This window comes from Notamacropus eugenii, chromosome 2 (assembly GCF_028372415.1).
Source record: "Notamacropus eugenii isolate mMacEug1 chromosome 2, mMacEug1.pri_v2, whole genome shotgun sequence".
In the NCBI taxonomy this organism is placed as follows: domain Eukaryota; kingdom Metazoa; phylum Chordata; class Mammalia; order Diprotodontia; family Macropodidae; genus Notamacropus; species Notamacropus eugenii.
The window spans coordinates 357,779,446-357,795,618 of NC_092873.1; the positions used below are offsets into that span (position 1 = coordinate 357,779,446).

At 42.0% G+C, this 16,173-nt stretch overlaps 1 protein-coding gene across 2 annotated transcripts; it reads right to left on the reverse strand.

Moving 5' to 3' along the window:
- Window positions 1-1,517: 1,517 nt before the first annotated feature.
- Window positions 1,518-10,465, reverse strand: LOC140528525 (keratin, type I cuticular Ha7-like). 2 transcript variants are annotated; one of them, XM_072646426.1, is made up of 8 exons: window positions 10,262-10,465; window positions 7,609-8,255; window positions 6,850-6,932; window positions 5,460-5,616; window positions 4,828-4,989; window positions 4,608-4,733; window positions 3,485-3,705; window positions 1,518-1,946 (listed from the first exon to the last, which is right to left on the reverse strand). In XM_072646426.1, the coding sequence occupies exons 1-8, from the start codon at window positions 10,353-10,355 to the stop codon at window positions 1,811-1,813; spliced, it is 1,626 nt and encodes a 541-aa protein (XP_072502527.1). In that variant the 5' UTR covers window positions 10,356-10,465; the 3' UTR covers window positions 1,518-1,810. The 2 variants fall into 2 exon arrangements, with proteins under 2 accessions (XP_072502527.1, XP_072502528.1); XM_072646427.1 differs by lacking the exon at window positions 10,262-10,465 and adding an exon at window positions 10,004-10,142.
- Between the last annotated feature and the right edge of the window lie 5,708 nt (window positions 10,466-16,173).

Sequence of the window (16,173 nt, forward strand, 5' to 3'; positions counted from 1 at the left end):
AGCCCCTGGAGAGTCTTTCCCGCTCTGTGATTTAGGCCTCCCGCTTCCAAGAGAGGTGATTTCATCTTCAAGTCTCCATGAAAGGTGAATTCAGTCTTCCAGAAAGAGATTTAACTCAGAAGGTGAACCCAGGAAAACAGCTCTCAACAACATCTTGTCTTTGCTTAGGCTACGTGACCTTATTTTGCTGTTGGATAAAATTTCCCAGCCCATGCCAGAAAACCCTGTGTAGGCATGTGAAAGAATTCAGTCTTTCTGTTACTGTTGTTTCTCTCCCTTGGGTCTACAAGGACTAGTGAGGGACAGGAAGGTTGGGGGATCTTTAGAAAAAGAGAGAAAGTATAGCCTTAGACTCAGGAAAGCTTGGGTTCAAATTCAACCTCTGATACTTACTAATAAGGTGGCTATGGACAAATTTCACTAGTGAAACAGGGATCATGACACCTCTGGTAGCCACCTGCATAAAGAGTATTTGGAACTTCTTAAAGAACATTTATTATTGCTTTATATTGATCAAGCTGAAGATATCAGGCTTTGTCAGGGAAGAGCTCTCTTTAAAAAAACATACAGACCCTGATTTCTTCACCTGCATGAAGATTGCATTTTCTCTGTTATTATTTCCATATTCCATATTTCAGCAGAAGAACCCTATGATTGTATGAAATATAGAAAAATGATCTATTTTGAGTTGAATATGTAATTTCTTCCACATAGTAAATCCCTTTAGCATGGAAACTCTTTCCTCAATTATTGGTAGTCAACCTATCTATAACTTATTATTTAGAAAGTTATCTGGGACTCTAAGAAAATAAATGATTTGCCCAAGTTCATATAGCCATTATGTATGTGGCAGAGGGAGCATTTGAACTCAAGCCTTTCTGATTCCACTAATGTTGAGCTGTATCACTATATACACATAGGGTGTAATACTCTATGTTTTCACAGAGTTTTTACCAACACTGAGATTTTTGCATCTAGGAGCATTTGGTGTGCCATGGCATGGTGGATAGAAAGCTGGCCCCAGAATCAGGAGGGTTCAAGGCTTCTCTCTGATAAATGCTACTTTAGGTCACCTCACCCTAGGTCAGTTACTTTTCCAGGCAACCTTCTACAAAAGACTCTTCAGTTGCAGAGAAGTGCTAGATAGAGTTTCCTCACCCACAATGAACTCCTTATACCACTAAAATCACAGGTGCAGTACCTGTCCCTTTACAAATTGTATACTCAGAACAACTCTGTGACATAGGGAGGAAAAATATTGCTTTATCCCCAGTTTACAGCTAAGGAAAACTGAGGCTCAATGCAATTAAGTGATTTGTCTACATTTCGTAAGTGTTGAATCTAGGAATCAAATCTAGGTCTATCCAGACTCTGAACCCCAAGTTCTTTCTCCTACAACACATTGATTATTTGCATCTAGAAACATTTGATGCCACCTAGGGGATTCAGTACCTACAGGATGCTTAGCTGTGACCCAACTACTAAACATAGCAAAAGATACACAGTGAGACATTACATGCTGCAGAAATCAAATTTATTTGCAAGATAATGACTGCATCTCAAAAGAATTGAGGCAGCAAAGCAGGTTCAACATCCCATAAGCATCAATCCCACAAAAGCAATAGCTGAAATGGCAATAAATTGCAGATTTTTCCGAGCAGATGAAACATTCCGTCCTCTTCTTGGCTGCCAACTTAGACTTCTTATGAGATGCAGAAGAGTCTGGGCACTCTTAAAATAAATCTTGGCAAGCTAGATGAAGGCAGCCCTGACCAGGAGGCTTCCGACCTCTCCGCTGGGGTCTCAGATTTTAGAATCGACTGGACAAGTTGGTGCCACAAGCTGAGCGAGGAGGGCAGCAGGTTGGTCGGGGACCACAGTTGGGCCGAGGACCACAGGGTGGGGGGACACAGGATGCAGGTGTGGAACATGGATTGCAGGGAAGTCTGAAGGGGAAAAGTCCATCCAGGCAAGGTTAGGTTGAGGAGAGAAAAGAACATCCCAGGAATCTATATGAAAAATCTCTTGGCATTTAAAGCCCTTCATGATCTGGCTCCACCCTCTTTTTAGCCTGATTTCTTTCACCTTACTCCCCACCACTACTACCACCAAACACACACATTCTCTCATCCAACCCAAGTGGACTATTTGTTGTTCACTTGTACAGGATGCTCTATCTCTTGCCACCAGACCTTTGTCCAGGCTATCCCCCATGCTCGGAAGATTTCTCTCCTCATCTCCATACCTTGGAATCTTTCTGCTTGTAACTGAATTTCCAGAGCTTAGCACAATGCCTGGTACATAACAAGTGCTTAGTTAATATGTACTGACTTGCCTTTCCATGGAATCCCTAGTTCCTTTCAAGTTTAGTTCAAATGACACCTCCTAAGGGCCTTGCTTGATTCCTCTACAAATTACTTTGCATTTTGTAGAATCATTGCTCTGGAGCTAGAAGAGACAGTAAATACTTTCTCATATAACCCATTCATTTTACAAGAAAGGAAACTGAGGTTGAAATCGGTTAAGTGACTTGCCCAGGGTCACATGGTTTGTAAGTGTCAGAAGTGGGTCTTAAATACAGATACCCTTCCTGACTCCAAGCCCATATTCTAACCTTTGTACATGCTGCCTCTCAATTGCTTGGCATCTATATTGTATTTGTGTATCCATGCTGTTTTTTCCCAGTAGAATACAAGCTTTCTGGGGTCAGAGACTGCTTTCCATTCTGTCTTTGTGCTCTTGGCACCTGATATAGTACCTTCCATATAGTCAGTATTTAACAAATGTTTGTTGAATTGAAATGAATTGTATGGGGCACTGAACTCAAAGTCAAGAAGACCCAAGTTCACATGCTGACTTAGACACTTCCTAGCTACATGACCAAGTTAATCCGTTGGAGCCTCACTTTCCTCATCTATAAAATAAGAGATTGAATCTATATTCATCTATAACACAAGCCTCAAAGATCCCTTCTAACCCTAAATTCATGATGCTAAGAATAAACCATCACATATACAGATCAACTAATAAGAACTGAAGCATTCAAGCAGGGGCTCGCTTTCAGAGAATTCATTCCTTTGCTAGCAATGCTTTCTTTCCCAGAGCAGACAGGTGTTGACAAGAAGAATTGTAAGGAGATGAAAAGAAAGTTCCCCACCCCTCCCCAGTCTCCAGAATACATAAGACAATCTCATTCTATCTAGGAAGTCCTGAATTAAATTGATTCATTTCTTTTCCCACTTGTGTCTACATTAATGGAGATTCCTTAAGAATGTGGCAAAGAGATGCCCTCCTCTGAGTTGGTGTGTGTTTTTTTCATCTATTTAAGCCATAATCCAATCTTTCCTCCCATGGATTCATGGAACAAACATATACAAAGCACTTCAACAACTTTCCCATCCTTAAGCCCTTCCATTTTGAACTAAAGGAGATCCATGAACTTTGTGTACATGCCCTTGCTAGGAAGAGCCAGTACCCCACTTACTTGCAGTCTTCACTCTCCAGCAGATTTCGGTAGGTGGAGATCTCACACTCCAGCCGGGCTTTAACATCTAGAAGCACTTGGTACTCATTGTTCTGGCGTTCTAGGTCAGCCCGGATCTCAGCCAGCTGCTCCTCCACGTTGCCGATCAGATACTGCATCTGGGCCAACTCAGTGCTATAGCGAGCCTCAGATTCACACAAGGAGTTTTCCAAACACTCTTTCTAAAATGAAAAGCACCAAGACAATCATGAAACAGTGGTCCTAGAAAAACAACCCCTCAGAAACCTAAAGGAGACAATGCCCAGAGCCAGACACAAAGCAACATTCTTGTAGCACACAGGGCCTAGCATACAGAAGAGACTCAAATAATTATTGAATTGAATGAAACTGGAATTGAATAGAGACCGATCACATTCAGAAATTCCTCCAGCTCAATAAAAGATTTAATTTAAATCTAGCAGACTTAGGACAAACAAGACCATCTCCAAAGATCTAAAGAGGTATGGACATCTGAGTATAACTCTCCAAAAATCCTCTCAATGTGAGCTTCACTTCTTGTCATAGATAGTGGCTGGTAGTGAAGGAGAGATCTTTGTCTGGCTTGGGACTATATGTGACAACAAATCCACCAGAACTCACTCTGTCATGACTGGAATGGAAAGAAGGATTGATATGGAGTCTGAGGACACAGGCAGTATGGTACAGTGGAGGGGACAATGCATAGAGTCAGCGCAGCTCCACCTCTTACTATGACCTGTGGGACCTCAGCCAAGTACCTTTATCTCTCTAGACCTTAGACTCCTCATCTATAAAATAAGGAGGTTGGATTAGATGACCTATGAATTCCCTCCCGTAAACCCACAGACCTATCCTGCAGGGGTATATGTTGACCATTTCCATCTAGATGGGAGAAAAAAAGGCTTTTGGAGGATTATTGAAGCATCAGCTGTGTTGGAAGGGTGCTAAGTGGTTTTGCAGGATTATACATATTTGTAAGGGCTTTTTTACTTGTTTGTTTCTTGCCTTCTCAATAGGTAAGGAAGGAAGCAGGAAGAGGGAGAGAATTTAGGACTAAAAAGAAAATCAAATTGGAAGAATGCTAAGAATGCAGGAGGAGACTCACCAGTTTGTGCTGAGCTTCCCGTTCTATTTCCAGAGCATTTGCAGAACATCTTAGCTCCAGGAGCTGAGACTGGCAGCACTGTATCTCCTCTGAACAAGACATTGCCTGCAGATTGATGCCCTCACTCTGAAATACAATAGAGGCCCAAGGACAGAGTCAGTTACAAGTACCTCTCAGAAGCCAGCAGCCACCTCCCAACCTTGAGTCCCACTGCCCTCACCTGAGCCAAGAACCACTGCTCCACATCATTCCGGTTGGTCTCCACCATGGCCTCATACTGGCATCTCATCTCACCCAGCACTCGGTTGAGGTCCACAGGTGGGGCTGTGTCCAGCTCAATGCGCAACTTGTCTCCGAGCTGACACTGCAGGTTGTGGACTTCCTGTTGAGGCAGAAGAGCAGAATGTCCAATGTAAGAAAGGTCATTCTCTTTATAGCAGCCTCCCTTGCCTCCTAAGGACAGCATAGAAGAGAGAAAATCTCCCTGAGACTGAAGAGCCCTTACCCAACATCCATGCTAGAAAGTACCTGCTCAGATACATCCTAAGATTTGGGTTAGAACCTTTAGGATCAGTTATAATCAAGCTTGGCACAAATCAGAGAGACCTCTGCTCACCCAGTTCTCTAACATGTTTTAGGAGATGAAAAATGCTTTAAGGAATCTCACTGAGAGCAGAACTCCAAAGAGCCAAGCAAGACTTCCAGCACTGCTGAGTCTTTCAGTCAGGTTCAGTTGTAAGAACCATAGTCCTCTATCTCTAGAATTCTCCTCCGCATACCTTCCTCCTTACTCTCAAGGCTATGTGTTGCCTGACCCCTTAGTTTCATCTTTGCTTGTGAGTGTGACCAAACCTGCTCATGATTGCTCTTGAGAGACAACTGCTCTTCCTTCAGCGACTCAACCTGGGCCTCCAGGTCACACTTGGCCAGGGTCAAGCTATCCATGAGCTTGTGCATCCCGCACATGTCAGCCTCCACCAGCTTGCGCAGGGACAATTCGCTTTCATGCCTTGAAAGAGTGGAGGGGAAAGTCAGAATGGAACAAGCAAAGGATAAAGGAAGACAAGACCAGACTGGAATCTGCTGCAAGTGAAGTTCTTTAACCTACCAGACTGGAAGCTTCCTGAGGACAAGAACAATGTCTTATTTATCTTTGTATTCCCCTTGTCATGCTTTCCTCAAAAACCATGCCCTTTGCTGATATTTAATAAATGTTGGATTTAACTGAATCTTTGATTTGCTTCACTTTTCTAAAGTTTAGAAAAAGCTTTCCTTTTTCATGTTTTCTCTTTTCCTTTCTGTTGTTTTGTCAACCCATGACATGTTGGAGCTCCAGTGGTGAATTCTCTCTCACCCTATTTGTTTCTACTGGGGATCAGTGGAACTTAGATTTCCTTTTAAACTCAGAAACTAACTCCACTTTGTTTATTCCTGAAATGATCTGATTCTACCTCACTGAGGAGCACATGTGCACATACACACACACACACACACACACACACACACACACACACACACACATGAGTGTGGTATATGGAGTAGGAGGATTGACCTTAGAATAAAGAAGACCTGAGTTCAAATCTTTCCCCTGGCACCTAGTCATAGTGTGACTAGGAAAAACCCATTTTACTTCTCAGTGCCCCTAGTTAACTCTCTAAGACCATACATTTCAGATGAATGGCCAACTTGTATCAGTGGAGGGAGTTTTCACACCAAGAGTTCCCTATCCTAATGATATAACCATTCCAGACAAAACTCACACAAACATGCATGTGCCTTCTAACTCAGAAAAATAAATCAGCATGTAAGCAACTTGGATCACACATCTGCTTGATTCAAGGCTTTTTTCTTGCCCATCATTTGAAAACTCAGTCTCCAATATCAGAATTAGCCTGGGAGGAGAGAGAGCCAGCCTCCAAACCAGAAAGCCCTGATTTTAAGTCCCGTCTCTTACACATTCTGGCTGTGAAATTCTGGACAAGTCACTTAACCTCTCAATGGTCCAGAAAACTTCCTAAGACTATAAAGTTGCAGAGAAGGTATCAACTTGAAATTTGCATTGGTAGAGGGACTTTGCTCACCTGGAAGTTTTCCTGTAGAAATGAAATTACTGGTCCAATTCCAATCCCTATTGCAGTCCCTATTTCTAATACTAGACTGTTGAAGGGGGTAAAGGGTATGCTGAGAGAGTAAAGGGTATGAAGGAGGGGGCAGCTCTAAGCCCCAACTCCGCTAGACTTACTTGATTCTGAAGTCATCAGCAGCCAATTTGGCATTGTCTACTTGTATAACCAGACGGTTATTCTCAGCCTTGGTACAGAGAATCTGATGAGAAACAATAAGATATTTCAATTGGCATCCTTTGAAGACCACCTGTTCCCTGTGGCTGATCCCATAATGTCCCAAAGCATGATGTAAGTACAGGGGGAGGATTCCCTGGTATTCCCATTGAGAACTACATCTTCCATAAGAATATGCAACCTCTGGTGCTCTTTTCAAAACCTCCTTGCTCTTCATCAGCCTCTGTTCTGAATACTATTTTGTAGCAGTATCGACAGTCTTTTGGAGATGGGAATCCCCAAAGGGAACATGGCAATTCTCCTTCCATTTTAACTCAAAGCTCTCTGGGTTTTTGTCTCAGTCTTTTGAGACTCTCTGCCTTTCCTATAGTCCCTACCTCATTCCCTTTAGCCCAGATTTTGGACATTGGGTGCCCTTCAGGCAACTAGATGGCACAACAGATAGAAAGCTCACTCTAGAGTTTGGAAGGTCTGAGTCCAATTCTAGTCTCAGAAACTTATTGATTGTGTAACCCTGGGCAAGTCACTTAACCTCTGTCTATCACAGTTCCTACAACTGTAAAATGAAGGTAACAATAGCATCCACCTCACAAGGTTGGTGAGTGGGACAAAAGTGATATTTGTCAAGCACTAACTTAGCACAGTGCTTGGTACATAGAAGGCACTTAATGCTTATTCCTTCCTTCTTATTAAAGCATTACCTTTTGCTGTAGTTCTTCGATTGTCCTGAAGTAGGACTGATAATCTGGGCACACATAGGAAGGATGGCACTTGCTCCATTCCTGAATCTTGGTCTCCAGCTCTGCATTCTCCTGCTCCAGCTGACGCACCTTCTCCAGATAGTTGGCCAGACGGTCATTCAGGAACTGCATGGTCTCCTTCTCATGACCATTCAAGAAACCTTCACCATAATTCCCGCAGTTTCCAATGTTGGCAGGGATGTCGAGGGTCCCTGGTAAGGGGCAGGCTGACCGGCAGCTGTTTGGCAGACAAAGGCTGGGTCGGCCCAGAGAGGTCGTTCCAACACGGACTCGGTTGTTATGGGCCATCGCTGCAGAAAAGCACATGGAGGCAGCCTTGACCTGTGCTCCAGGTTTGCCACCAACATCAATGGAAGAGATGGAGATGTTGGTTACTCCAGGAAGCTTGCTGCCCAGAGGATAGAAAGGTGATGTTCGGATGATGTTGGAAGTCATGGCTTCAGGTGCTGAAGTTGGAGAAGTAGTTGAAGTGAGGTGGATAGGCCAAACTACCACAGTCTGAAGAGCTCCTTCCTTCCTAGGTCTTTTATACCTGCTCCAGGTGGGTGTTGGCTTCACTCGCAGACCTCTCTTCCCAGATGATTTGTCTATTGTCAAACAATTATCCTATTAGTCAGTTATTGGGTTTACTGTTTATTAAGAGTTCTTCACCTCATGAAAGGAATTTTTACTCACCTGAAGCTGTGTTGGCGGGAGCGGGGGAGGGAGGCAGGGGGTGGTGAAATAATAATTTTTAACTAAGATTCACATTGCTCTACAAAGAACAAAGTCCTTGCAGATCCCTTGTGTTTTGGACAGCTCTCATTGATGTTAGTCATTTGTACAATCCCCCACTTTGGACTCACAAGTCTTCTCTTATTTGCCTTATAACAAGAGTTCTTTCAGTAATAACTTATTTCTGAAATGTCCAGATCTCCTCATGTCTTGGGATACCCAGGCTGCGATCATTTGGTGGAATACAATAGTCTATCAATAAGGAAAGTTGAATAACGTGACCTTCTCTTCCATATTTGACATTAAGACTAGAAGATGCCAGAGCTTTGACTATTAAAAGTCTACCATTGATCCTTCTCTCATCAGGGGCTTAAGTTTCAGACTTCCTTTTAGGAGAATAGAGTACACACATTGCCAGTGAAATCTGTATTTGGAAGCATCTAGCCACAGGGAAAGAAACGAGCTGTGGGGAGAATAAAAGGAAAGCTGGGGCTGTCTAAATGGAATTTCTGGAGGATATTGCTCCCATGGCAGTAACTGGAAGAAAGGGAAAGAAAAGCTCACAAAGCCTCTGGAAAATTTGTTCACTGGTCCTATTCATTACAAACATTGTTCACTAAAAACAAAACCCTTTGGGATACATAGAAAGAAGATAAGTGAAGACCTTGGAGAGAGTTTTAAGATCAATAGATGCTGACATCAGTAATGAAAAGAGTAGCATGGCCCAGTAAATCAACAGGAAATTGAAATGAAGGGTTTTCCCACCTTTACTCAATTCAGAAAGTGATGTCCCACTCCATCTTTCTTTTCAGTTCCCTTTAAAGCTTTGTCTCTCTGCCTCCCCCCCCCCCCCAATAAATATAACCTCCCTGAGATCAAGGACTGACTTTCTGTTTACTTATATTCACATTGCTTAACAGAGTGCATAAGTGTAGAGTAAATCTTTTATTTATCCAAGTTAAATAACTGTCTTATTGTATTATACTCTATGGGTATCCCAAGTTATGGAAAGAGCCAAATGTTTTGGAAATAAGGACAAAGAGCAAGTAAAAAGAAAACCTTGTGTCCAAAATGGAAGTTTGAACAAATCCCCAGTATCAGTCAGAGCTGTCTTTGCTGCTGGGGGGAAGGGGAAATAGAAATTCCATTCCCAAAGTGCCTCAGCGCTTAGACAAAGTCACTGCAAAGGCATTAAAGTGCGAACATTCAGAATGAAATATGCAAGCCACTGTCCATAAGAGCCAAGCACAAAGCAATTTTAGGTTTGTTTTTGTGAAGTACAGAGTGTTAGGACCAAATTAATGGGCATTTACACAGGCGTTTTTATACTTTCTTTGTGTCATGGACCCCTTTGGCCATTTGGTGAAATTTCTAGGCTCTTTCTCAAAACAATGCTTAGAAGCATAAAATAAAACATATGAGATTATAAAAGAAGCCAACCATACTGAAATACAATTATCAATTTTTTTAAAAGTTCTTGGACCCCCAAGTTAAGAACGCTTACACTAAAGGGATTAAGATTTCTGCCCAAATCTATATTGCTTTAAAAGCCCATTCTTAGCCAACAATAGCTCTCTATCAGGCCATGGGGTCATTTGGCTGTGAGTAATTTTTATGGTACCTCATTTCAAAAGCACCATCCTCAGAGGTCTTTGTATATAATCTAAATCTGTTCCATCTTCAAACATGCCTTTCCTTCTCCGCACTGAGTTTCTCTATAAACCTCAGGAATGGACAATTAAAACTGCTTCCTTTGATTTGCTAAATAGGATCCTTCTGTGGATCTTATTGACTGGACAGAATCGTTTCACTGGCCAGAGACCATGCTTCCTTCCACCTTTGACCAAACATCACATCTTACATTATAAACATCGCTGACCTTTATGTCTGTAGGTGACTCTTCTGCCTGGTGGCTGATCTGACGCAGGATCTATGGATTTGATGAGGTTTGAACTCAAAAGACTGCTTTGCATAATAATACAGCAGCTGCTGGCTGCTTTGTAAAAAAGTTGATACTCAGCTGATTAGTCTCCTTCTCAAAGGAAATGGGGTGGTAGTGATGGGCTATGGGATTGCAGCCACCTGTGCAGGGAGGAGCTAAGGACAGACCACACCCAAGAGCTCTGCTTTGCCTACTCCCCCACAGCAACCATTTAAAAGGATCACTCTGGGACCAGCACATAACAGGAGCTGGGAGAATGGCAGAAAGTTGCAGAATATCATCGATGGGAGACAAGGAGGCAGCTTGTCTTTATCCGAATGGATATATGCATGTCTCTGCGTCTCTTTATAGTTCCTGAAGGAGGGAATTGTGTCTCCAGGAAGGAGATGAGGACCTAGTTCAGGGATGAGGAACCCACAGCCTCAAAGCCACATGTCACCTTCTAGGTCCATGGGCTCAGCCTTTTGACTGACTCCAAGTTTTACAGAACAAATACTTTTATTAAGGGAATTTGTTCTGTAAAGTTTGGATTCAGTCAAAGAGGCACACCTGAGGACCTAGAAGACCCTGTGTGACTTTGAGGATGCAGGTTCCCCACCCCTGACCTAGTTCATCCATAGGCTCATAGATTTACAGGTAGAAGGGACTCTGGATGTCAACTAGTCCAACCCCCTCTTTAAAAGATAAGGAAGCTGGTATAATAGAAAACTGCAATCAATCAAGAAAATTAGGTAGAATTATGGAAGGAATGTCTTCAGGAGAAATAAAGTAAGTCATTCCTGGAGTTCATCTCAGACAGTTTTGCAGGAAAGAAGAGAAGCCATTTCCTTTTAAGACAAATGTTAAATGGAAACCCACTGGTTTCACTAAAACATTGCTTCTTTCTCTCTTGTATTTCTCCTGCAGGATATATACTCTCTGCATGCTGAGGCATATTCCTTCTTTAATCCAGATCATCAGAAACCAGATAAAGGAAAGCTAAGACTCATCAAGAAATGCTTGAAAATATCAAGCATTTCTTTGCTCCAAGAAACGTAGGAAATGAAGATGGATATCAGGGTAGTAGGGCAGCCAAGTGAATAGAATAGAATTCAGGGCCTGGAGTCAGGAGTTCAAATCTGACCTCCCACACGACCTTGGGCAAGTCACTTAACCCTTCCTGCCCCAGTTTCCTCATCTGTAAAATGAGTCAGGGAAGGAAATGGCAAACCACTCCAGTATCTTCACCAAGAAAACCCCAAATGGGGTCATGAAGAGTTTGACAAGACAGAAATAACTGAACAATAACAACAGTAAACCAGGATCCCAAGGAGATCTACGTCCAAGCTGCTCCCTTTGTAATTAAGTTCCTTAAAGACAGCAATGTTTTAATTTGAACTTTGTCATCAGTGCCTAGGTGCCAGGAACAGAATGGGCACTTAATCACTGCTTCTTGAATTGGCTTGATTTGATTTTACTTGAGTTGAATCCAATCCAATCAAATTGAACTGAACTGGCCTGAATTGAATTGATGGTTTCAGCCACCACAAGGTCAGCCTAGAGGCTGACCTGAGCTGCTCCCCACCCTTAGCTACTCAGACTACCTTTATTTCTCGGGTAATAAAAATTGAAACAAATTTCCTCAGTGTGTCCATTAAAAAAAAAAAACAGGCTTGTAGTTTGTTTGTTTTTAATGTTCAATGCTCTAAGCCCAAAAAAACCAACTTGCTTTCTCTAGCATACTATAGGTGTTGATACTCTATGGACTTAACTGACTGTTGTTTGCTAGGCAGAATAACTGAAGCCCCAAACCAGAGGGCTCAGAAATCAGTGAAATCTGGAGGTTTCTTCGTTGCTTCCCGGAGACTGCTAATAAATGTCTGGAACCCTGGGCCACTGTGCCAGTAGGCTATGCCCACTCACATTTTTAACCTATATCTTGTCTTCTCAATGGGGTAAGGGAGGAAAAAAATTAAAGGGAAAGAGAGAAAATTTGGGACTCAAATTTAAAAAAAAAAAATTATGTTACTCCACATGTACAAAAACATTTATAGCAGCTCTCTTTGTGGTGGCCAAAAATTGGAAATCAAGGGGATGCCCTTCATTTGGGAAATGGCTGAACAAACGTGGTATATGAATGTAATGGAATCCTATTGTGCTATAAGAAATGACAAACAGGAAGACTTCAGAGAGGCCCGCAAGGACTTAAATGAATTGATGCTGAGTGAAAGGAGCAGAAGGAGGAGAACTTTGTACACAGCAACAACCACAATATGCGAGAGATTTTTCTGGTAGACTTAGTCCTTCACAGCAATGCAAGGACCTAAAAAATTCCCAATGGACACTTGAGGCAAAACACTTTCTACATGCAGAGAAAGAACTATGAAACTGGATCACAGAATGAAGCAGACTATTTTCTCTTGTGTTATGTTTTGTTTTGTTCTGTTTTATGGTTTCTCCCATTCATTTTAGTTCTTCTATGCGACTAAGGTGAAAATGTATTTCATAGGAATGTATGAGGAGAACCTATATAAGATTGCACACCATCTCAGGAAGGGAAGAGGGAAGGGGAAAAAATCTAAGATATATGGAAGTGATCATAGAAAACTGAAAACAAAATAATTTAAAATTTAAAAGAATGTTAAAAATTGCTTTTATGTGTAATTGGAGAAAAATAAAATATTAAATAAATAATTTTTAAAAACATTGTTTTGCTTGGAGGTTTCTTCTTGGGGTTTGATTCTCTGGGGCTCAAATAGAGTTGGCCATTTGGTGGTAAAGCAGCTAGAGTAGTAGACTGGGAGTCTAAAAACCTGGGTTCAAATGCTGCTTCTGATTCTTACCTCTTTCTAAGTCTCCATTTCCTCGTCTGTAAAATGAAAGGGTTGAATTCAGTGGTCCCTAAGGTCCTTTCCAGGTCTAAATCAATGATCCTAGAGTCTTAGGGAAATGGGGAAGATAAAAAATTTCTTTTTCAACCTTCATAGAAATTAGTCTTGACTTGTTCAGAGATTGCTTTTAAACATACAGAATATTAAGCCTCATTTTAATAGTAACAATAGTGGACATTTACATTGTGCTCTTATTACATCAAGAATTTGATCCTTATAGCAATCCTGCGAGGCTAATATTACAGGTGTTGTTATACCCATTTTACAGATAAAGGAACTGGAACTCAGCATTAGTGACTTTTCAGCCATTAAAAACACTAGTAAGCTTCAGACTAAGGATTTGAACTCAGGTCTTTCCTGACTCCAAGTGCAGTGCTTTCTCCACTATCCTGAACTACCTCTCAATCTGTCTCTGACTAGCTTGCGACGTTGCCTGGCCCTTCAGGTCTCACTCTGGTTCCATAAATAAGGAAAAGCATGGAAATCCTTAGAACACAAAAACCAAAACCTAAGCAGTTGATTAGTTGTTTCATCACCACGAGGTGGCCTATTTGTCAGGGGATTCTTTATCAAGACCACTTTGGACTAGACCATGTCTGCACTTACCACTAGCAGCCCACCAAAGGATTTCAGATGGCCTGTGAAAAATGTGGAGGATGTAAAACAGGACTGCACAACATACTGCCCACAGGTCACAAGCAGTACACAGTCAGTATGTTGTACAGGCCTAGACTAGAATTTAAGGTCCCTCCAGTCTCTAATACCCTATGATTCTCTTATTTCTTTGGGATTAATGGTCATCCTCCACATAAGAGGGTTATATTCTATATCTTCTCCATATAGTGGGGGAATATCAATCTTTCCCATTTATCTGGTAACCCTAGAGAAGTGCATTACTGCCATACTCTCCCAAAGAGACTTCAGGAAACAGACCTGGATTATTTGAATAAATCTATCCAGATAATGGAGGTGCTTTGGGAATTCCAGAACACTAATACATTGTTGGTAGAGCTGTGAATTTCTACAGTCATCCTGGAAAACAATTTAAATTATAAGGGGAAAGATATTAAACTACTCATACCCTTTAACTTAGAGAATGCTACATATAGTCATATACCCCAAGGAAGACAAGAGCAAATCAAAATGTTCATTATAAACCAAAATATTCATTTATTGTACTTTTTATAGTAGCAAATATCTGGGGAAAGTGAGTACCCGTCAACTTGGGAATGCCTAAACAAATTGTGATATGTAAATGTTATTGGGCCATGGGAAATAATAAATATGAAATATTCAAAGAAACATGGAGTATTATTGGAGAGATGGAATTTTCCAAAGGAGAATGAAATTGTAGAGGAAAGGGAGGTTGATGCACCAATCAATACAGCATCCATATCAGTGTAGCTTTTTCTCCCCCCAATTTGTGCAGAGACAGATAAGAAGAGAACTTTCCCTGCTCTGACTGAGAAGATGATGACATCAGTTTCACACAAAGCTGTCTCAAATAGCTGTAGCCAAATATCCAGAGATAAAATGGCAGCCTAGAGACTGGGATATTCATACAGCAAGGAAAGCACCACAGCTAGAGCGTTAGTGCAGAGGGGCGTAGGGTGTGTTCAGGGAGGACCAGTACCTTTGGTGTGATGCAAGACCTTTTCAGGAATGCTTTCCACCTTCAGTGGACACCTTGGTGTCCACCTGTTACACCCAACTCTCACCTGTGCCTCCAAGAAACTGTAGCATGCACAGTGGCCATAGCCCAGTAAACCATTTTGCCAGATGGATCAAACCAGGTTGAGGATAACCAAGGGGTCTCAAACATATTGGTCGGTTAGGGGCTGTCTACCCCAAAAATGTGAAGACTTCCCTTGGTGGAATGGGCAGATAAGAACAATTTGTTCCAACGGCCATGAAGGCAGCTAAAGCAGGCAATATGGAGCACTTAGAGCTTGGTTAGACATTGAAGATGCCAAGGTCATCCATTGCAATCTGAGCCATCACCGGTTGTCTTGATTCTGTCCTGCCACTGGATTATGATGACTCTGGAGGAGAAAGTAAGGCTGACAACTTCGTGTAACTCTGCCTCATTTAAATCTAATTTATGTACAAATCAAAAGACATCACCCGTACCATATACCTATCTCAAAGTCCTGTGGTGACAGGCAAGTGATGAAACAACAGGTAGGGATACAGTGAGAGCTGTAGTCACAACCCTGCACACAGGTGGCCCAGGTCATAGGGTCATTTCTCATTGGAAGCAGCAGTGGGATTCGGCAGCCCACTGGGTGTCTGAGCAGCCTTTTAAGGATCACACTGATCACTTCCTGGTGTGAGGAAGGGGGCTAGAAAAGGTGCCCTAAAAATTTTCTGCTTACCCAACCCTGGCCTGATTAAAACACAGGTGCTCCATCAACCACCACCACATCATCCATACATGGAACCCTCAGTTACAGCAAATGGAGAAGTTTTGGATGCTGTGGATAAGTCCACTTACCTTGATAGTGTACTTTCCAGGGATGTACATATTGATAATGACATTGACATATGCATTGCCAGAACTAGCTCAGTGTTTGGGAGGCTCTGGAGGAAAGTATGGGAGAGAAGAGGTATTAGACTGACTACCAAACTGAAGGCCTGCAGAGCCATTGTGCTGGCCTCATTGTTGTATGCCTGTGATACTTGGACAATCTACCATCACCATGCCAGGAAACTGAATCACTTCCATTTGAACTATCTTAGGAAGATTCTGAAGATCACCTGGCAGGATAAGGTCCCAGACACTGAAGTCCTTATTTTAATTAGACTGACAAGCATTCAAACTATGCTTCAGAGAGTGCAACTCTGATGAGCTGACCATGTTGTTCGAATGCAAAATGTACACATGCCAAATAGATTATTTTATGGAGAATTTGCATGGGGCAGGCAATCACATGCCAGTCAGAAGAAGCAATACAAGGACACTCTCAAGGTCTCTCTCAA